The sequence below is a fragment of the Eublepharis macularius genome, chromosome 10 (assembly GCF_028583425.1).
Source record: "Eublepharis macularius isolate TG4126 chromosome 10, MPM_Emac_v1.0, whole genome shotgun sequence".
NCBI classification, from domain to species: domain Eukaryota; kingdom Metazoa; phylum Chordata; class Lepidosauria; order Squamata; family Eublepharidae; genus Eublepharis; species Eublepharis macularius.
In genome coordinates, this window is record NC_072799.1 from 96,434,839 (window position 1) to 96,450,653 (window position 15,815).

The 15,815-nt window shown below is 43.8% G+C and overlaps 1 protein-coding gene across 1 annotated transcript in view; it reads right to left on the reverse strand.

The window, feature by feature from the left end:
* Positions 1-15,671, reverse strand: part of FAM114A1 (family with sequence similarity 114 member A1) — a 73,850-nt gene extending 58,179 nt beyond the window's left edge. Inside the window, exons 1-6 of the mRNA XM_054990678.1 lie at positions 15,406-15,671; positions 13,529-13,610; positions 11,710-12,036; positions 7,953-8,040; positions 2,952-3,062; positions 2,714-2,823 (exon numbers count right to left, since the gene is read on the reverse strand). Of these exons, the coding sequence (XP_054846653.1) occupies positions 2,714-2,823; positions 2,952-3,062; positions 7,953-8,040; positions 11,710-12,027 (627 nt within the window). The 5' untranslated portion in view covers positions 12,028-12,036; positions 13,529-13,610; positions 15,406-15,671. The remainder of the gene's footprint in view (positions 1-2,713; positions 2,824-2,951; positions 3,063-7,952; positions 8,041-11,709; positions 12,037-13,528; positions 13,611-15,405) is intronic.
* Positions 15,672-15,815: the final 144 nt, after the last annotated feature.

Consider the following 15,815-nt stretch of genomic DNA (forward strand, 5'->3'; position numbering starts at 1 on the left):
TAGCTCATGTGGAGCAATCCTCAATATGTTTTGCAGTGAGGATTGGCTGCTTAGAGAGCTGAAGGGCTTCACCTTGGAGAACTTTTGTGAGACGTTGCTACTCACCAGGGACGAGACTAAGGTAGGACCCGATCTTGTCCCACAGGAACAGTTGGTACCTGGCCATAATGGCCTCATAATCACCAATACGGAAGTTTAGGGCGAAAGAACCATAAACCTTTCACCCTAATATATCTAGCTTTCTACCCTCTTTATCTGGGGGGGCAGAATGACCAGCACCTTGTGGGAGGCCCTTGCTCTGTAAGGTCTCCATAACAATGGAATTAGCAGGAGGGTGATTGAACAGAAAACCAGCCCCATCTTGTTTGGTTCTCTATAAGTTGTCTAAGTTTTTTGAAGTTGTCGGTGCGGATGCTGGAGTCAACCAAATGTCCTTCGTGACATCTATCATTCCCTGCATAATCGGGAATGCCACAAGGCCCGTTGCCTCAGAGTGGAGAACTTTAAGACTGGATCTGACAAAGTTGGAGCCGAGCAAGTCACCTCGATCTCCAATGTCCTTGCCATTCTGACTAGTTGTTCAGAGTAGACGTGAAGGTCCTTTACTCTGAATAGAGGATCTTCCAACACCTAACTCTGAAGAGAAGAGGTGAAGGTGTTGGTGGATCAAATTTTGGTTCCGCAGCCCTGGTGTCTTCAGCAACCATTGGAGGAACCAAGGGGGGTCTCGTCTTTGTGACCAAGGAGCGAGGTTTGAGAGAGTAGTACTCATCATGAAGGAAGTAGTGAGGCGGTGGGTAAAGGCCCGGAAATCCTTCCATTCCGTAGCCATAATGAGAGGGTGACTCATAAGGGTATGGAACCCAGGGACACCTGTGACTTTTAATGAATTCCACACAACTCTCATTGTCACTCGGAGCCGAAGAAGCTGCTTCCTTCTGTGTAGCTCGTACTGGAGAGGGTGCAAGTGGGGATAACGGCATTCCCAGTTCTGAGAGATCTGGGATTTCACTGTCTAGTATAGCAGGAATGGAGGCTAAATGTTTCCTTGGAGTCAGAGAAGGTGGTCTTGGAACCGCAGGTGGGCTGGAAGCCGCAGAAGCGGAAGGAACCAAAGCTGCTGACTGCTTTTTCTTGTGTGGCTTTGGAGTTGGTTGTATTTCAGTATGCCTCGACTTCAGCTTGGCCTTTTTAGATGGTGGCTCAGAAGAAGGCTGAGATGGTCTGGAATCTTTCTGAACCAACTGGTTCCTATTGGTGGTGATTGTAGCCGAAGTAGAAGGAACTGACTGGTTCTCATTGCCAGCACTTTTAGCTGAAATTGGAGGTACCGAGGAGGCCCTTTCTGGGCGCCGTGGTCCTTTATTAGTGACCTTCGAGACTTCAGTCAGAAACACCATGGGTGGCTGACTCCCACAGCACCCCTTTTAGGCGCGATGCCCTCTCATGGCTGGCTTTCGGCGTGAACTGTTTGCAGACACCACAGCACAAGGTATCATGTGCCTCTCCTAGGCACATTAGGCATTTATCGTGCCCATCAGATTGGGCCATCTTGGAACTACATTTGAGACACTTCTTGAAAAGTGCCTTCAAAGGCAGCTTCTGCTTGCTTTCTATCTTCTTTCTCGCTTTCTATCTTCTTGCTTGGATTCAAAGAGGAGCTTGAAGCACGTCCTTCTTCAGCAGTGGCTAAAGGACTGAGGGAGGGAGCCACTCACCCTGCCTTCTGTAGCCACATCCACTCAAAAAAGCACACAAAGAGGCTGGGCAAGCGTCTCGCGCCTTTTGGAGTTTCGATACATCTGCCGCTGGCCTGCGCATGCATGGCCCGCCACAGACATATGCACAGAAAACACCAGGATGAACTGCAGTTTTTAATCAGTGTTCTGAGAGAAGGTCTTTATTGTAGTTAAGTCAGGCAAACTATGTGGAGCTTGAGAGAGTGCCTGTTCCTGTGTTTCTGAGGGAGAGCTAACCAGTCAGGAGATTCCGGTTGGGTCAGTCTTTGGGTGTCTCAGAGAAAGGCATCTGGCTAAATCAGACAAACTGTGTGGAAACCTGAGAGCCTAATCCTGGGTAGGTCAGGGAAACTGTGTGCCGCTGGGTATATATCTGAGAAAGTGATTATTCTATCTAGGTCAGGCAATCTGTGTGGAAAGACCTGAGTGAATCTGTCAGTATGGATGAGAAGAGAGTTTAGTCGGCTAGTAAAAATACGTGTGGAAAATTAGACTGACTGAATCTGTGAATATACCTTTAAGAAGAGATAGTTATTTGTAAAACCGCGAAGCTTAAGAGCTATTCTGAACCAATACACTTATCAAAGCTCTGCAAAACTACCAGCTCTAACAAGCCTTTCTATATTACCTGTTAACCTGGGGAGCCTTTGGGGGCAACAAAACTCTTTTGAGGGAGTCAGAGAGAGAGAGCAATCTAAATATCACATAAGTACAAAGGGAAGGCGTTCTCAAGGTAAAACTTTGGTAAAGTAGAGAACACTTGAAGATTTGTGTGAGCGCAAACAAAAATGTGTTGGTTGTGACCAGAGCCCTCTTGAGGTAAACGTTTAGGATAAAGTAAGGAGGAACTGGATTAAAGGTCCAAAGGTAAAGGTTTTAAAAGAATATTTTTTTTAACAAATAAGCAAATAATTACAAAAGCTACTTGACTTTCCCTTGATATATGCCCCCCTCCTTTAATAAGAGTTACTTACAGTATTTTGTACTGCACTTGAGAGGGTAGAAAACATTCCATTTGATCCTGAAGGAGATGAAGACGACAGCATGTTGTCCAAAGAGGTTTCATGTATGATCTCCTCAGAGTCTTAAAGGCAAAACAAACAACATCTTAGTCGAATGCAAAAATGCATAAAATTAATATACAGGAACAACATATCAAATCTCCTATCTACAGGTGTGACTGTGAAGAATCTGACACACCACTTTTAGTACCTGTGACGGAGCTTTCATCTGTGTCAAAAGGAGGGTCATCGGAGAGACCAGGAGAAGGTCCATTAAGCCCAAGCGTAGCTGCTTTTTCCTTAACCGCTGTGAATCCTTGCCCTGCAGTGGAATTAATATAGCCAATAGTTCTACATACATTTAACAGAAAATATCAGACAGAGGAAACAAATGGTGTTATATCTATTATTTATGTGACTAGCAACAAAGCCCGTTGTGGGAAAAAAATACAATGGGCTCTAGAAAGGGGAGGGTGGGCAGGCAGGCATTTGCTACTCCTCCGTCACTGATTCTACCTGGTGAAGGAGGGGTGGGCATTGTCATCTACTCCATGCCTGATCCACCTGATCTCGGCTGTGTGAAGGGGTGGTGGGCTTTGCTACCTGCTCCATGCCTGATACATGCCGGGTAAAGGGGGGGCATTGCCTCCTGTTCTGCGCCTGAATACGGCTGGGTGAAGGGGGGCAGGCATTGCCGCCTGCTCCAAGCCTGATCCCAACTGGATGAAGGGGGGTGGGCATTGCCACCTGCTCCCTGCTGGGTGAAGAGAGGAACAGGCATTGTCTCCTGCTCTGTGCCTGATCCTGACAGGTGAAAGTGGGTGGCAGGCTTTACTACCCGCTCTGCTTCTGATCCCAGCTGGGTAAAGGGGGTGCGGGCATTGCCACCTGCTCTGCTCCTGATTCTGGCAGGTTGAAGAGGAGGCAGGTATTGCTGCATGCTTGGCTCCTGACTCTGGCAGGGTGAAGACAGGATGGGCATTGTCGCCTGCTCAGTGGCTTATTCTGGTAGGTTGAAGAGGGCAGGCACTGCCTCCTGCTCTGCGCCTGATCCCAGCCAGGTGAAGGCACGAAGTGGGCATTGGATTCCATGTTGCTCAAGGGGGGGGGGGCAGGCATTGCCACATGCTCAGCTCCTGATTCCAGCTGGCTGAAGGGGGGATGGGAATTTCCACCTACTCTGCTCCTAATACCAGCTGCGGTTAAGGAAGGGGGTGGACATTGCCACCTGCTCTGCTCCGGATTCCAGGTAGCTGAAGGAGGGGCAGGCATTGCCACCTACTCCGCTTCTAATAGCAGCTGCAGTTACAGTGAGGGGTGGGCATTGCCACCTTCTCTGCTCCTATTACCAGGTGGTTTAAAGTGGGGGGTGGGCATTGCCACCAACTCTGCTCCTAATACCTGCTGGGTTAAGGTGGAGCGAGGGCATTGCCACCTGCTCTGCTCCTCATCCCAGCTGTCTTAAGGGTGGCAGCCATAGCTACCTGCTCAGCTCCTGATACCAGGTGGGTTAAGGCAGGGGTTGGGCACTGCCACCTGCTCCGCTCCTCATCCCAGCTGTGTAAAGGTGGGAGGGAAAATTCCACCTGCTCTGCTCCTAATACCAGCTGGGTTAAGGCGGGGGGTATTGCCACCTGTTCTGCTCCTAATGCCAGCTGTGTGAAGGCAGGGAGAGGTATTGCTACCTGATCCGCTCCTAATACCAGCTGTGTTAAGGTGGCGGTGGGCATTGCCATCTGCTCTGCTCCTATTACCAACTGTGTTAAGGCTGGGGGTGGGCATTGCCACCTGCTCCTCTCCTAATACCAGCTGGGTTAATCGGGGGGTGGGTGGGCATTGCTACCTGCTCCTCTCCTAATACCAGTAACAAGAGGAGGCTTCCCCCGGTGAATACCAAAAAACTAGAAGTGGAAAAGAGCCGCACAGGAGAATACAGATTATTACAGGTGGTCAATATATTTCCACAGGTTATACACCAAATTAACACATATAACAGCAATAGAATAATTCATAGGTTCATAGGTGTGTAACCTCAAAGCAATATTAATTTCAATTGACCACCCCTATATACAACAACATGCAAGGAAATTTGCACATGTCCCAATTAGACACACCCCATCTGTTTCACAGGTGAGTCCAACCATGGAATGGAAAGTCTGCTAGCCACAGTTCTGGGCATTTTCTTTGCACACTAGATGGGTTTTCTGCAGTCTCCCATGTTTCATCTAATTTTAATATACTTTTTCAGCTTGGTAACTCAGTCTTTAGTTCTTTTAAAATTTAAGTCTTTATTCAGTAAAACGGTCCATTGGGGGAGATAGTAATCTTAACTTAATACGGACTTCTTGGGTTGTACTCACTGCTTCAAACGTCCAAATCTGTTCAAATCTGTTCCCGAGGCTCGGGGAACAAAGAGCCTATGTCAATTTAATGACTCCCGAAGCTGCTGCAGAGATTTTGGCCGCCCTTCTCCGAGGAGGATCTCAAGGCTTGGGGGAGAAGCCCTTAATTCAGAGCCTCCCACCCGCCGAGACCCTTCACTCTCAGGGCTAAAAGCATTCTTGCCGGGTTTCTGACTGAAACCCGGGGGCTGTGGGCGATCTGGAAGCCCCACCAGCCCAAAAAACAGCACCTCGGATGATCCGGAGCTCCGAATCACGTCGGTCTCTCCATTACCCCGAACCGGAAGTTTCTACTACAGACAATACCTATTGTTAAAGACAGTAAACAATTTGAGAAGTGGCAGAGAACGATGTTAAACTTTGTTTGGGCTGGAAAGAAACCCAGAGTTAAAATGAAAGTACTTTATGATGCGAAAGATAGAGGAGGATTACAATTACCAAATTTTAAATTATACCATGAAGCGATATGTCTGGACTGGATTAAGGAATGGATGACATTGAAGAATTTGAAGTTGTTAGCACTGGAAGGATATAATAAACTATTTGGATGGCATGCATATCTATGGTATGATAAAGTAAAAGCAGACTCTATGTTTTTACATCATTATGTAAGAAGAAGCTTGTTTGCTGTATGGACTAAATATAAGAAATATATAGAAGAGACTATACCAATGTGTATTATCCCTGCGGAAGTAGTAAACCCAAGAACAGAATATGCAGGGGAAGACTGGTTGACCTATAAAGAAATTCTTGAGATACAACAGAATAATTATATGCCTAAAGGTAATGAAGAATTGCCATTCCAATATGGATGGTTTCAATATATGCAGATAAAAGACTTATATGAGAAAGACAAAAGGAAAAATGGTTTTAGATTACAAAACTCTGATATTGAGAATTGTTTGCTTCAGGGGGGGAAGAAATTAATTTCTAAAATATGTAAGATATTACTCAAAGGGTTTACAGAGGAGGAAGTTGTTAAAGTTCAGATGGTCAAATGGGCAATAAACTGTAATAAGGAAATTTCAATGGAAGCTTGGGAAAAGGTATTGAAAAATGTAATTAAGATTTCAGCATGTACCACGGTGCGTGAGAATGTATATAAAATGCTGTATAGATGGTATTTAACACCGAAGAAGTTGGCCAATGGTAATAGCCAGATGTCTGAAAAATGTTGGAAATGTAAACAGCATGAAGGTTCATTCTATCATATGTGGTGGACTTGTAATAAGGCTAAGAAGTTCTGGGGGGATATAGTTAAAGTTATGTCAGATATTTTACAAAGGAATATAAATAAAACCCCAGAATTGCTGTTATTATGTATGAACCTAGAAGACTTTGATAAAATGGACAGAGTTATGGTGTTTTATATGATTACGGCGGCCAGAATGTGTTATGCACAGATGTGGAAGACTCAAGAGATACCATCTATGGAAGATTGGATTCTGAAAGTCTTGAATATGGCAGAAATGGACAAATTAACAAGGAAATTGAAAGAACAAGAAGAATTGGACTATACATTAAGCTGGGAAAAATTTAAGAAATATGTGGAGAAAAAGTGGGACATGAAGGGGAAACTGTGGTCTTTGGAGAAGTAGGGGAGAGATAAACTTACTTAAGGTTAAAAAGGGGTATATTTTACTGTATTTTATTGGATTAGTATAGTATATTCACAGGGGAGTATAATTATGAATAATAAGGTTATAGGGAGTATATGTGAAATATAGATAATATAGTTAATTGGTATGTAAGGAATAGTATGTTACACATATATATGTAGTTTTTTTCTTTTAGTTAGTATATGTACCTATTATTACTTATATAATTTTTATATTTTTAACTAAGATAAGCAATATAGTTAGTGTAGATTGTTAAGATAATTAAAGAGATTTGATAGGTATAATGTAGATATATATTACATTATTATATTATTATTATAGACTTTAAGAATCTATATGATATACTTTTTAGATTAAGTTGGGTATGGAAAACTGCTGGGAGTCACCAGAAAAGGGGGGGGGGAAGGATGGGGGAAATGCAATGGGGTGAATAATGATAATGATTTCTATGTGTATGTTTGTAAACCCATCCAATAAAAAATCTTTAAAAAAAAGAAAAAGAAATGTTGAGCTCTAGTTCTCTTCAACGTGATTGGTGGTCACTCTCAGGAATTTTGCACAACAGAAAACATCACCTATTAAGGAATAGAGGAATAATCGTGGACTTATGAACTTCTCACCAGTTGGACTTTTATAAGAATAATTGTAAGAATTAATTTATTAATTAATTTATAATAATTATTATTTATTGATTGTACTATTTATTAACTGTGCTGGTTTACTGATTTTGTATGTCTATTTATATTGGATTTGGAGTGACTGACTACTTCTGTAAATTTATCCTAACTATCCTAATTTATCCTAACAAGGCTCCACGGATGCTCAGCTATGCAACAGTTGGGAGTCTGAGAGTACCAACCATCTAGAATAGCCAAGGACACAGTTTGAAGCCATGCTGACGTCAGGGTTATTCTGAGGTTGGGAAAAGTAATGTTGGACAGATAAGAAGCTCTGCCATATATTTCCCCAGAAATGCCAATCGCAGCAGCTTTGGAAAAGTATTTTAATTTTCAAGCATGGAAGGATAGGGTTAAACACCATCTCTTCCCATCGACACTTCACCAGCTTCAAAACACCAAAGTAGCAATTAACTTCCTCTTTCCCCTACCCACACATGTGTGCCTTTCACACAGTAAGCCTACTTTGGCCATTAGCTTGCCATACAACAGTTTTATTGGTCTAAATACTTAACAACTGTGGCTGATGCTGTTGAAAGCAGCGACCTGCCCCACGACCCCCAGGTTGTCCATCTACTCCCTTTAGGCGGTGAATCCACATCCTATAGGGGAGGAGAAAAAAACATATTCAGGGCACTGTCCGGAAATCACATTAGTCCGATAAAGCTGCTGGCATTTGGAAAAACAGAATAGTTTAAAATTGTCATGCTTGGAGAAATAACATTCAGTGTAAAGACAAAACAGGCAGTAATGCCATAGAGACCAAGCAATTTCTTATGGCTTAAGGATTTGTATGAGGCAATAGGGTCCAATTTTGGCCATAAGGAGGAAGGTCACAAGCTGTTGAAATGCACCATTTGCTACCTGCCAGTTAAGACGGAATCTGCAACTTCCTATCTGACCCCCCCTACTCCGCCAAAAAAAGGGCAGAACGCTTCTGAAAGGGAAAAAAAAGTCATGAAGACTGTGTGAATAAATATAATTGATCACAGGGAGTGACTCAAAAGTATAAACCAATAAGAGCCCTGAAATGCCATACAAAAGCCATGCCACACAAAGCAATGTGAAAATGGTTCTCAGAACGTATGAAGTCCAGGAATCACCACCGTATTCGGCTATCAGAACCACCGCAGTGAGCTAAAAATCCTTCTGTTTTTTTCAACCTTCATCCCCTTTATGAACTCAGCTACACAATGCATTGGACATTTTGTCCTGAAAAGAAGTCAGCCCATTAGAAAAAAAAATAACTGTCTAGGTGTATGATTCTCTTCATCTGGGGTCACAGGGACAGAATAAAGCATTTTCTCTTCCAGGCACTGTCCTACATATCTTTTGTCCAAAATCAATCAGGCATCTTTTCTGCTTACATTCTAAAATGAAGAATTAGCTGAATGCAGTATGATTTAAAATTGATTTAATTTTGCTGACCAGGAAAAAAAGCAGCAACTGTTAGTATGGTTTTATTTATATATATATATAAAGCCAATTCTTAGCTTCTATGTTTTGGCCACTCTTGGTTTAAAGTGTAGCACATACGCCTGCTGTCTAGAGGGCATGTGTATTATACACACAGCAAAAACGATGAACAGTCAAGAGGGGGAGCGGTAGCACATCTTTATGCATAGATTCCAGAGAAATGCTCTGGTTCCACCAAAAATAATAGCCCGTCTCCGTATCCTTTCACACCTGACTTGCTTCCCCAGATCACAACAAAAAGCTGCCAGGCACAACAGTAAGGAGAGCTACACTGATACATCCCTGGATATTACAGGATCATTAGGCTGTAGCAAATAATTAGTCACACAACTCAAAGTCCTGTATGGACAACCCTAACCCTAGCTGCTAATGGTAACATACTACCCAGTGAGGTGTGCATGCAACTGAGGATGGCTGCTCTCCCTAGTAAAGCTTAGCAATAGGATTCTCCCTCCCCACCCTTTCAGGTAAAGCAGTCACAGAAGAATATGCCAGCTTCCCTCTGGTGCAGCTCAGTCAAAGGGAAAGGGCAGTCTGACTAGCTCTTTGCTCAGAGCATGGGCCTCTAACCTCATTCAGCCTGTGGGAACTTGTTGAGAATGGGGAGGGGATGCCACCAGAAAATGGCTGCCACGGGGTGCTGGGGCCAATCACAGTCCTGAGAGGCTGCCTGCCGCTCTCACAAGTTCCCTGTGATGGGGGGCAGCTGTTTTGGAAGGGGTGCTCCTTACAGACATAAAGGGTTCTGGATTCTTCTGAAGTACCTCTTGCTCCAATGAGATATAGGAAAGCCAGGATTGGCTATTTATTTATGTATGTTATTTATAATCCACCTTTCTCACTGAGACTCTGTGTGGATTATACAGAGCAAGTCCATTTGATCAACGGCTGGGGCATTCAATAAACAATACAATATAGTAGGGATAGCAGAAATCTGAAAACAAGCATAAATCCAAATACAGAAATGAAGCACTGCTGAAACAAAACAGAATTAATCTGACATATTAAATGATGTGGAAAATTCCCAGCTGCAGCATATGTACATCAATGGACAGCAATAAAGCCTTGCTTTGGGGAAGAAGCAAATTTGTGTCAGGAAAACCATCGGTGGGCATTCTGGTGCCCCCACGACTGCACTAAAGGCCGCTCGTTCAGACCACGCTGCGAGCGCCTTCTTTCCATCCGCAAGGATCATTACCTCAAGTTTGTCATCCTGAGGGAACTTTGCCACTTTAAAAAATATTTGTGTTACTGACTGTGATGGTTAAACTTAGTTCTAGAAACTAGATTTTAAATTTATCTATTGTCTGTGAATTCTCAAAGGATTAACAGGGCAACATTAAACAGAGCTACACTCTTTGAGATCTGTTTATGTTGATGGGCTAAGGATGTAATTTTGCTTAGGACTGCACTGTAAATGATTTTAATACATAACAAAACGTTTTATACAACGTGCGTGCAGCTAAAGTCTATATGCAGCAAACATGCTACTGTTACTATTCTATAATAAAAAACCAGGGCTTTTTTTCTGGGAAAAGAGGTGGTGGAACTCAAGACCACACAACGATGTCACTTTGGGTCAGCTGGAACAAGGGGGGAGTTTTTTAAAGTTTAAATTGCCTTTGGCGAAAATGGTCACATGGCCGGTGGCCCCGCCCCCTGATCTCCAGACAGAGGAGAGTTTAGATTGCCCTCCGCACCGCTTGGAGCGGAGGGCAATCTAAACTCCCCTCTGTCTGGAGATCAGGAGGCCGAGCCACCGGCCATGTGACCATTTTCAAGAGGTGCCGGAACTCTGTTCCACTGTGTTCCCGCTGAAAAAAAGCCCCGATAAAAACCACGTAATACCTTTTATTAAGACCAATCAAAATAAAAGTGTGCTATGTTGGCTGCTTGTCTTTTGGCTTTTGCTTTGGACCAATCAGGCTTCCTCCAATCTGAATAAATAACAGAATCTGTTCATGATACTGTATCCCTAGTTTTTCGCAAATACATTCCTGGGCAGTTCCCCTTGAAGTCTGCACTCATGTGACATTGAATGTGAAAAAGAGCAGTTTTTGACCCTTGTCCTTAACAAAGCAATACTTGAATGCTGATAAGCAAAATTTGCAGCTATTACATACTCCCAAACATTTATTTCTAGACAGAAACCAAAACCATACAATAACCCACACTTAGAAGAATGCAACATTCTGTGAACACTTATTGGTAAGAACAAAAGCATAGTTTGTTGTTTTCATTTGAACTTTTTTAACAATGTCACTCCAAAGAATGTCATGGCAAATTCCTTTAAAATGCTACATAGTTATGTCCCTTTCTGCACCCAAAGACGTGGGTGTACAGGCATTAAAATGTGGTCAGGGGAGGGGCTGATAAATCACATCACTAGACAGTACTTTTAATATATTCAAGAGGGGCAGCTCTGCGGCACTGTAAAAACTAACAGATTTACTATGGAACAAGCTTTTGCCAGCAAAAGCCCACTTCATCCGTAGACCAGGCAATATGCGTTGCATGCGCACCTTTCCATATCCTGTGAGCCTCATGCAAACAAGAATGGATGCAGACATCAATACTTTACAAGAATGGCACTACACGTGAGACTGCTGCTGGGAACACAAAACGTATATTCTCTCCCTTTGTAATGTGTATAGGTAAAAGCTTGACATGGTGCCATCACCCTAAGGAATATGGCCGACATACCCTATTTAAGATACTCCTTTGACTGAATTGTAGAACAAATGCATAATAAATAAAGGAAATCTATCTGAAAGAAAGAGAAGAGCATTTCTTACAGGGCCACTCTGTTCATTCAGTGCTTCAGGTTCTGGTTCAAGGCTCACAGCCTCACTGCATTCACCAGGAACAATTTCAGTTATGTTTCCACAAGACGTTTCCTCATTCAGCAGATGGCCTGAAGCGGCCAGGGCCCCTTCCTGTCCATCGCTGGAGCATTCAGAAACTTGCTTTTCATGTTGTGATCGTACAAGTTTTGCTGTTTCATTGTGTGTTTCCTTGTATGTTTCTGTGACAGAGACTGAAACGTTACTTTTTTGTTCCAATATTTCTTTGTTTTCCTCTTGAATTAATGCCTCATGAGCGCCACCAGACATTTTAAAATCCTGCAAACAAACAAGAAATAAAGAAACTTAACATGCAATTACAAACACATGAAAACTAAACAAAAAAATTCCTTTTTGTGACTGAAGATTACTGGAACACACTGTGTCCTTCGCTACCTCAAGCTAGAAGCCTGGCGCTCCAGCCTCCCTTACCAGGAAAGCGTGCTAGATGCAATCCCCACAATACACACATTGACGCACATTTTGTGTGAACGAAGGCAACATGTGTATTTTACAGCTTTGGAATGTACAAATGCATACCTCAGTAAGCTGGGTTTCTGATTGTGTGTTCTGCAATTGGAAAATGCATGCATTGTCCTGTTCACACAAAATGGCAAATACACTTATCATCAGGACTGCAAATTGTGCACCCTCACAGTATGTAAGGTAGGCGTACCAACACATAACATCTGTACGGGGCTATAGAGTTGCATTTGAAATAACATCTATATATAATGGTAAAAAAAAGTAAAGGTTGGTCACCCCATGGTCAGTAAAACCTTTACCTTTACCTTTAGTCCCCTGTGCAAGCACTGAGTCATTGCTGACCCGTGGGGGACATCGCATCATGACGTTTTCTTGGCACACTTTTGTTACGGGGTGGTTTGCCATGGCCTTCCCCAGTCATCTACACTTTACCCCCAGGAAACTGGGTACTCATTTTACCGACCTCGGAAGGATGGAAGGCTGAGTCAACCTTGAGCCAGCTACCTGAACCCGGCTTCCGCTGGGATCGAACTCAGGTCGTGAGCAGAGCTTGGGCTGCAGTACTGCCGCTTCCCCCTCTGCGCCACGAGGCTCCATATCTAATGAAATGTTGGGAATTGGCTCTTTGTCATTCACTCATCCTTTCTCACGCTCAGAACCGGACCAGGGAGTAAGATGTTAGACTGAGGCAAGAGAGCTCTTACTACATTGTTTTAAGTGGTAATCCACCCTGAGTCTCAGCAAGAAAGGGCTTTTCAATAAATAAAGAAAGAAAGAAATATGCAGCCAGTGCTCCTTAAAGGGGCCGCATTCTTCTCTTGTATATCCCGCCCCCCCCACTCCCGCAAATATTTGCAGTTTGTTTATCACAACAGGGGCAGCCTCCTCACACCACGTCTCTCTGTCGGTAGTGATGGAACGATTTGATTACTTCTGCCCCAGGGCAGGCAGATGAGGAGGAGGAAGGGCCGCCACCAAACCCACACCTGTGGAGGGCTACAGCAGCCAGCGTCCTCTTTGGGTGGGTCTGCGGGGCTATTTAGTTGCAACTCCCCTCACAGACATAATTTGAATACGGCCTGGGAAAAGGGCAATACAGGAGGAAAGCCCTCCCCACCCCAATCCTTAGACCTGCCCCACCCCCCGCATTCGTGACGTTTCACGGGCCTGGCTCCCGGGACTGGCTTGCGCGGGCGTCTTTATTGTTCAACAACTGCATCCAGAGATGGACTCTATGCACGAAGACGCCGTCACAGAATTCATATCACTGACAGAACACCAATACCTCTTAAAATGCACTTCTCCAAAGAGACGGTCTACAGAAGAGTCGTTTGCAGCAGCAAAACTAAACTGGAATCCAGCAGCACCTGAGAAAAATTAACAACATTCATTCCTGCACGAGCACTTCATTAAATGCATCTGGGGGAGCAAACTGTTAGTCTTCAAGGTGCCACTAGACTCCTCTTTAATTTTTCATACATTTGGTTGCCAGTCACGATGGAATCCCAAGTCTGCATGAAAAATACAGGTTTTCGAGAGGTTTTCTATAATCTTGCCTTTCTATATAGCAAAGTACAATACAAGTATCCTTTAAAAGGAAAAATGTTTCAGATATACAAAAGGCATCCAGAAACTGTACGAGTGAGGCGTTGCAGAAAACATCTACGTGCCTTTAGATTGCGGGGAAAGAACGTGAGAGCTGACTACCGTGACCGGGCCGTGTGTTACAGCAGCCACTTGATAGTCCTTAGTAAGATGACCCTGACCGGAATGGCCCAGGCCAGCCCAGCCTCCTCAGAGCCCCAAAGCGAAGCAGGGCCCTCCCTTGTTAGCACTTAGCTGAGCAGCCCCCAAGGAAGTCCCGGGTCACCGTGAGGAGGCAGGTGACGGCAAAATACCTTTGCTCGTCTCTTGCCTGCTGGGTTGCCATAGGCCAGCTGGACTTCATGGCACGGGGCGTACGCAAGGGGACGACCCATTCATAGAACTTGGTCTACTTTTCTGTTCAATGGGTTTGCGGAAGTTAAAGGTTAGAGAATCATCACAACGGCACTCCGAATAATCAATTTAGTGTGCCATATACACTTGCACAATGTCACTTGAAAATCCGTTGACTGTAAAGTTACAAATGCTAACTGAGGAACTTTAACAATGCCCAGGGAACCTGACAAATTAACTGTTAACTTCTAAGTGTTTCTATTATAACATTATGTCCCGTATTTTCATTATTTTCAACTGCAAGATTAAAAAAGACAGCATAGCATAGCTTTGAGAAATTTTAACACAAATGCTGAAATCGATTCTATATACTGAAACAGATTCTATACTTTAAATCTATGTAGCATATCTGTTGCTATTACAATAAAGGTGTCCCCCTTCCAAGGATACCTTCTACAATCCAACACACAAATCAGTGAAATTTAAAGTGACAAAGTGCTCTAATACATACGATACAATAGTAATAAATAGATCGTTCAATAAATAGTCATATCCAATAAATAATGCAATCAGTACAACTTCCTTTCCCAAACAGTATAATCAAAATCATCTCTGGAAGAGATATCATACAGTTATTTGGGTGCCCATCGGGAGGACCCTGAGGCGGAGCGATTCTCCTGGACCCGAAAGAAAAGAGACACACATGATAAGCTTGAGGCTGGCGGACTTGGATGATTTGGATTATACCGTTACATTCATTGTTGCTGAGCATTTCCCAAGGGAGCCCTATTTTGGTTGTGCCATCCTAATAAAGACAATGCCAATTGTTTGGGCAGAAAACATTCCCAGACTGCATGCTCCAAAACAGTAATCTGATATTGAGGACATGCTCCAAGATAATATTTTTCCTTTATTATTTTTATCATCACAATTCGACTCACACAAAAATAAGAAAAATGACATACAGAAGTCAGATATTTTATCATGTTCTTATTTCCAAGCATGAGAACTGTTAAATAAGGAAACCAAACTCGCTTACAGACATTAGACACTGGGGATTTAATTTTGAAGAAAGTAAATCAATACAGGCAATTCCTTGGGTTAGACTGACATCTGCCGACACAGCTATGTTTTAAAAGACATTTCCTCTGAATTTCATCTATTCCACAACAGCGATAGACAATACATACAGAAGAAGGAAAAGTTCGTTTAAAATGTGCATACGTGGCAAGGATCCCAGACCTTTCTCGAGCACTTTGGTGCCTGCGCAAACCTTCTCGCAACACCGCGCTGTTCTTCAGAGAATTGTTCTCTGCCTCCCTTCCTCGGGAGGCAGACATAACCCATCCAGACTAACCCGGCTGGCTAACTCCCCTGCATCGGACGAAGAGAGCTGTGGCTCTCGAAAGCTTATGCTACAGTAAGTTGGTTAGTCTGAAAGGTGCTACTGGACTCCTTACTATTTAGAGATCAGCAAGCAACGTATTTCTGATTCAACCCGTTTGCCACCGAGTCTTACGCATCGGCAGGGGGGCTCACAGGAAGGGACGGCCCCGGGGGGGGGGGGGGACGACGACCCGCGGAGCCGGCGCGGCCTTTCGGGGGGGAGGGGGGGCAAAAGCGACCCCTCGGAG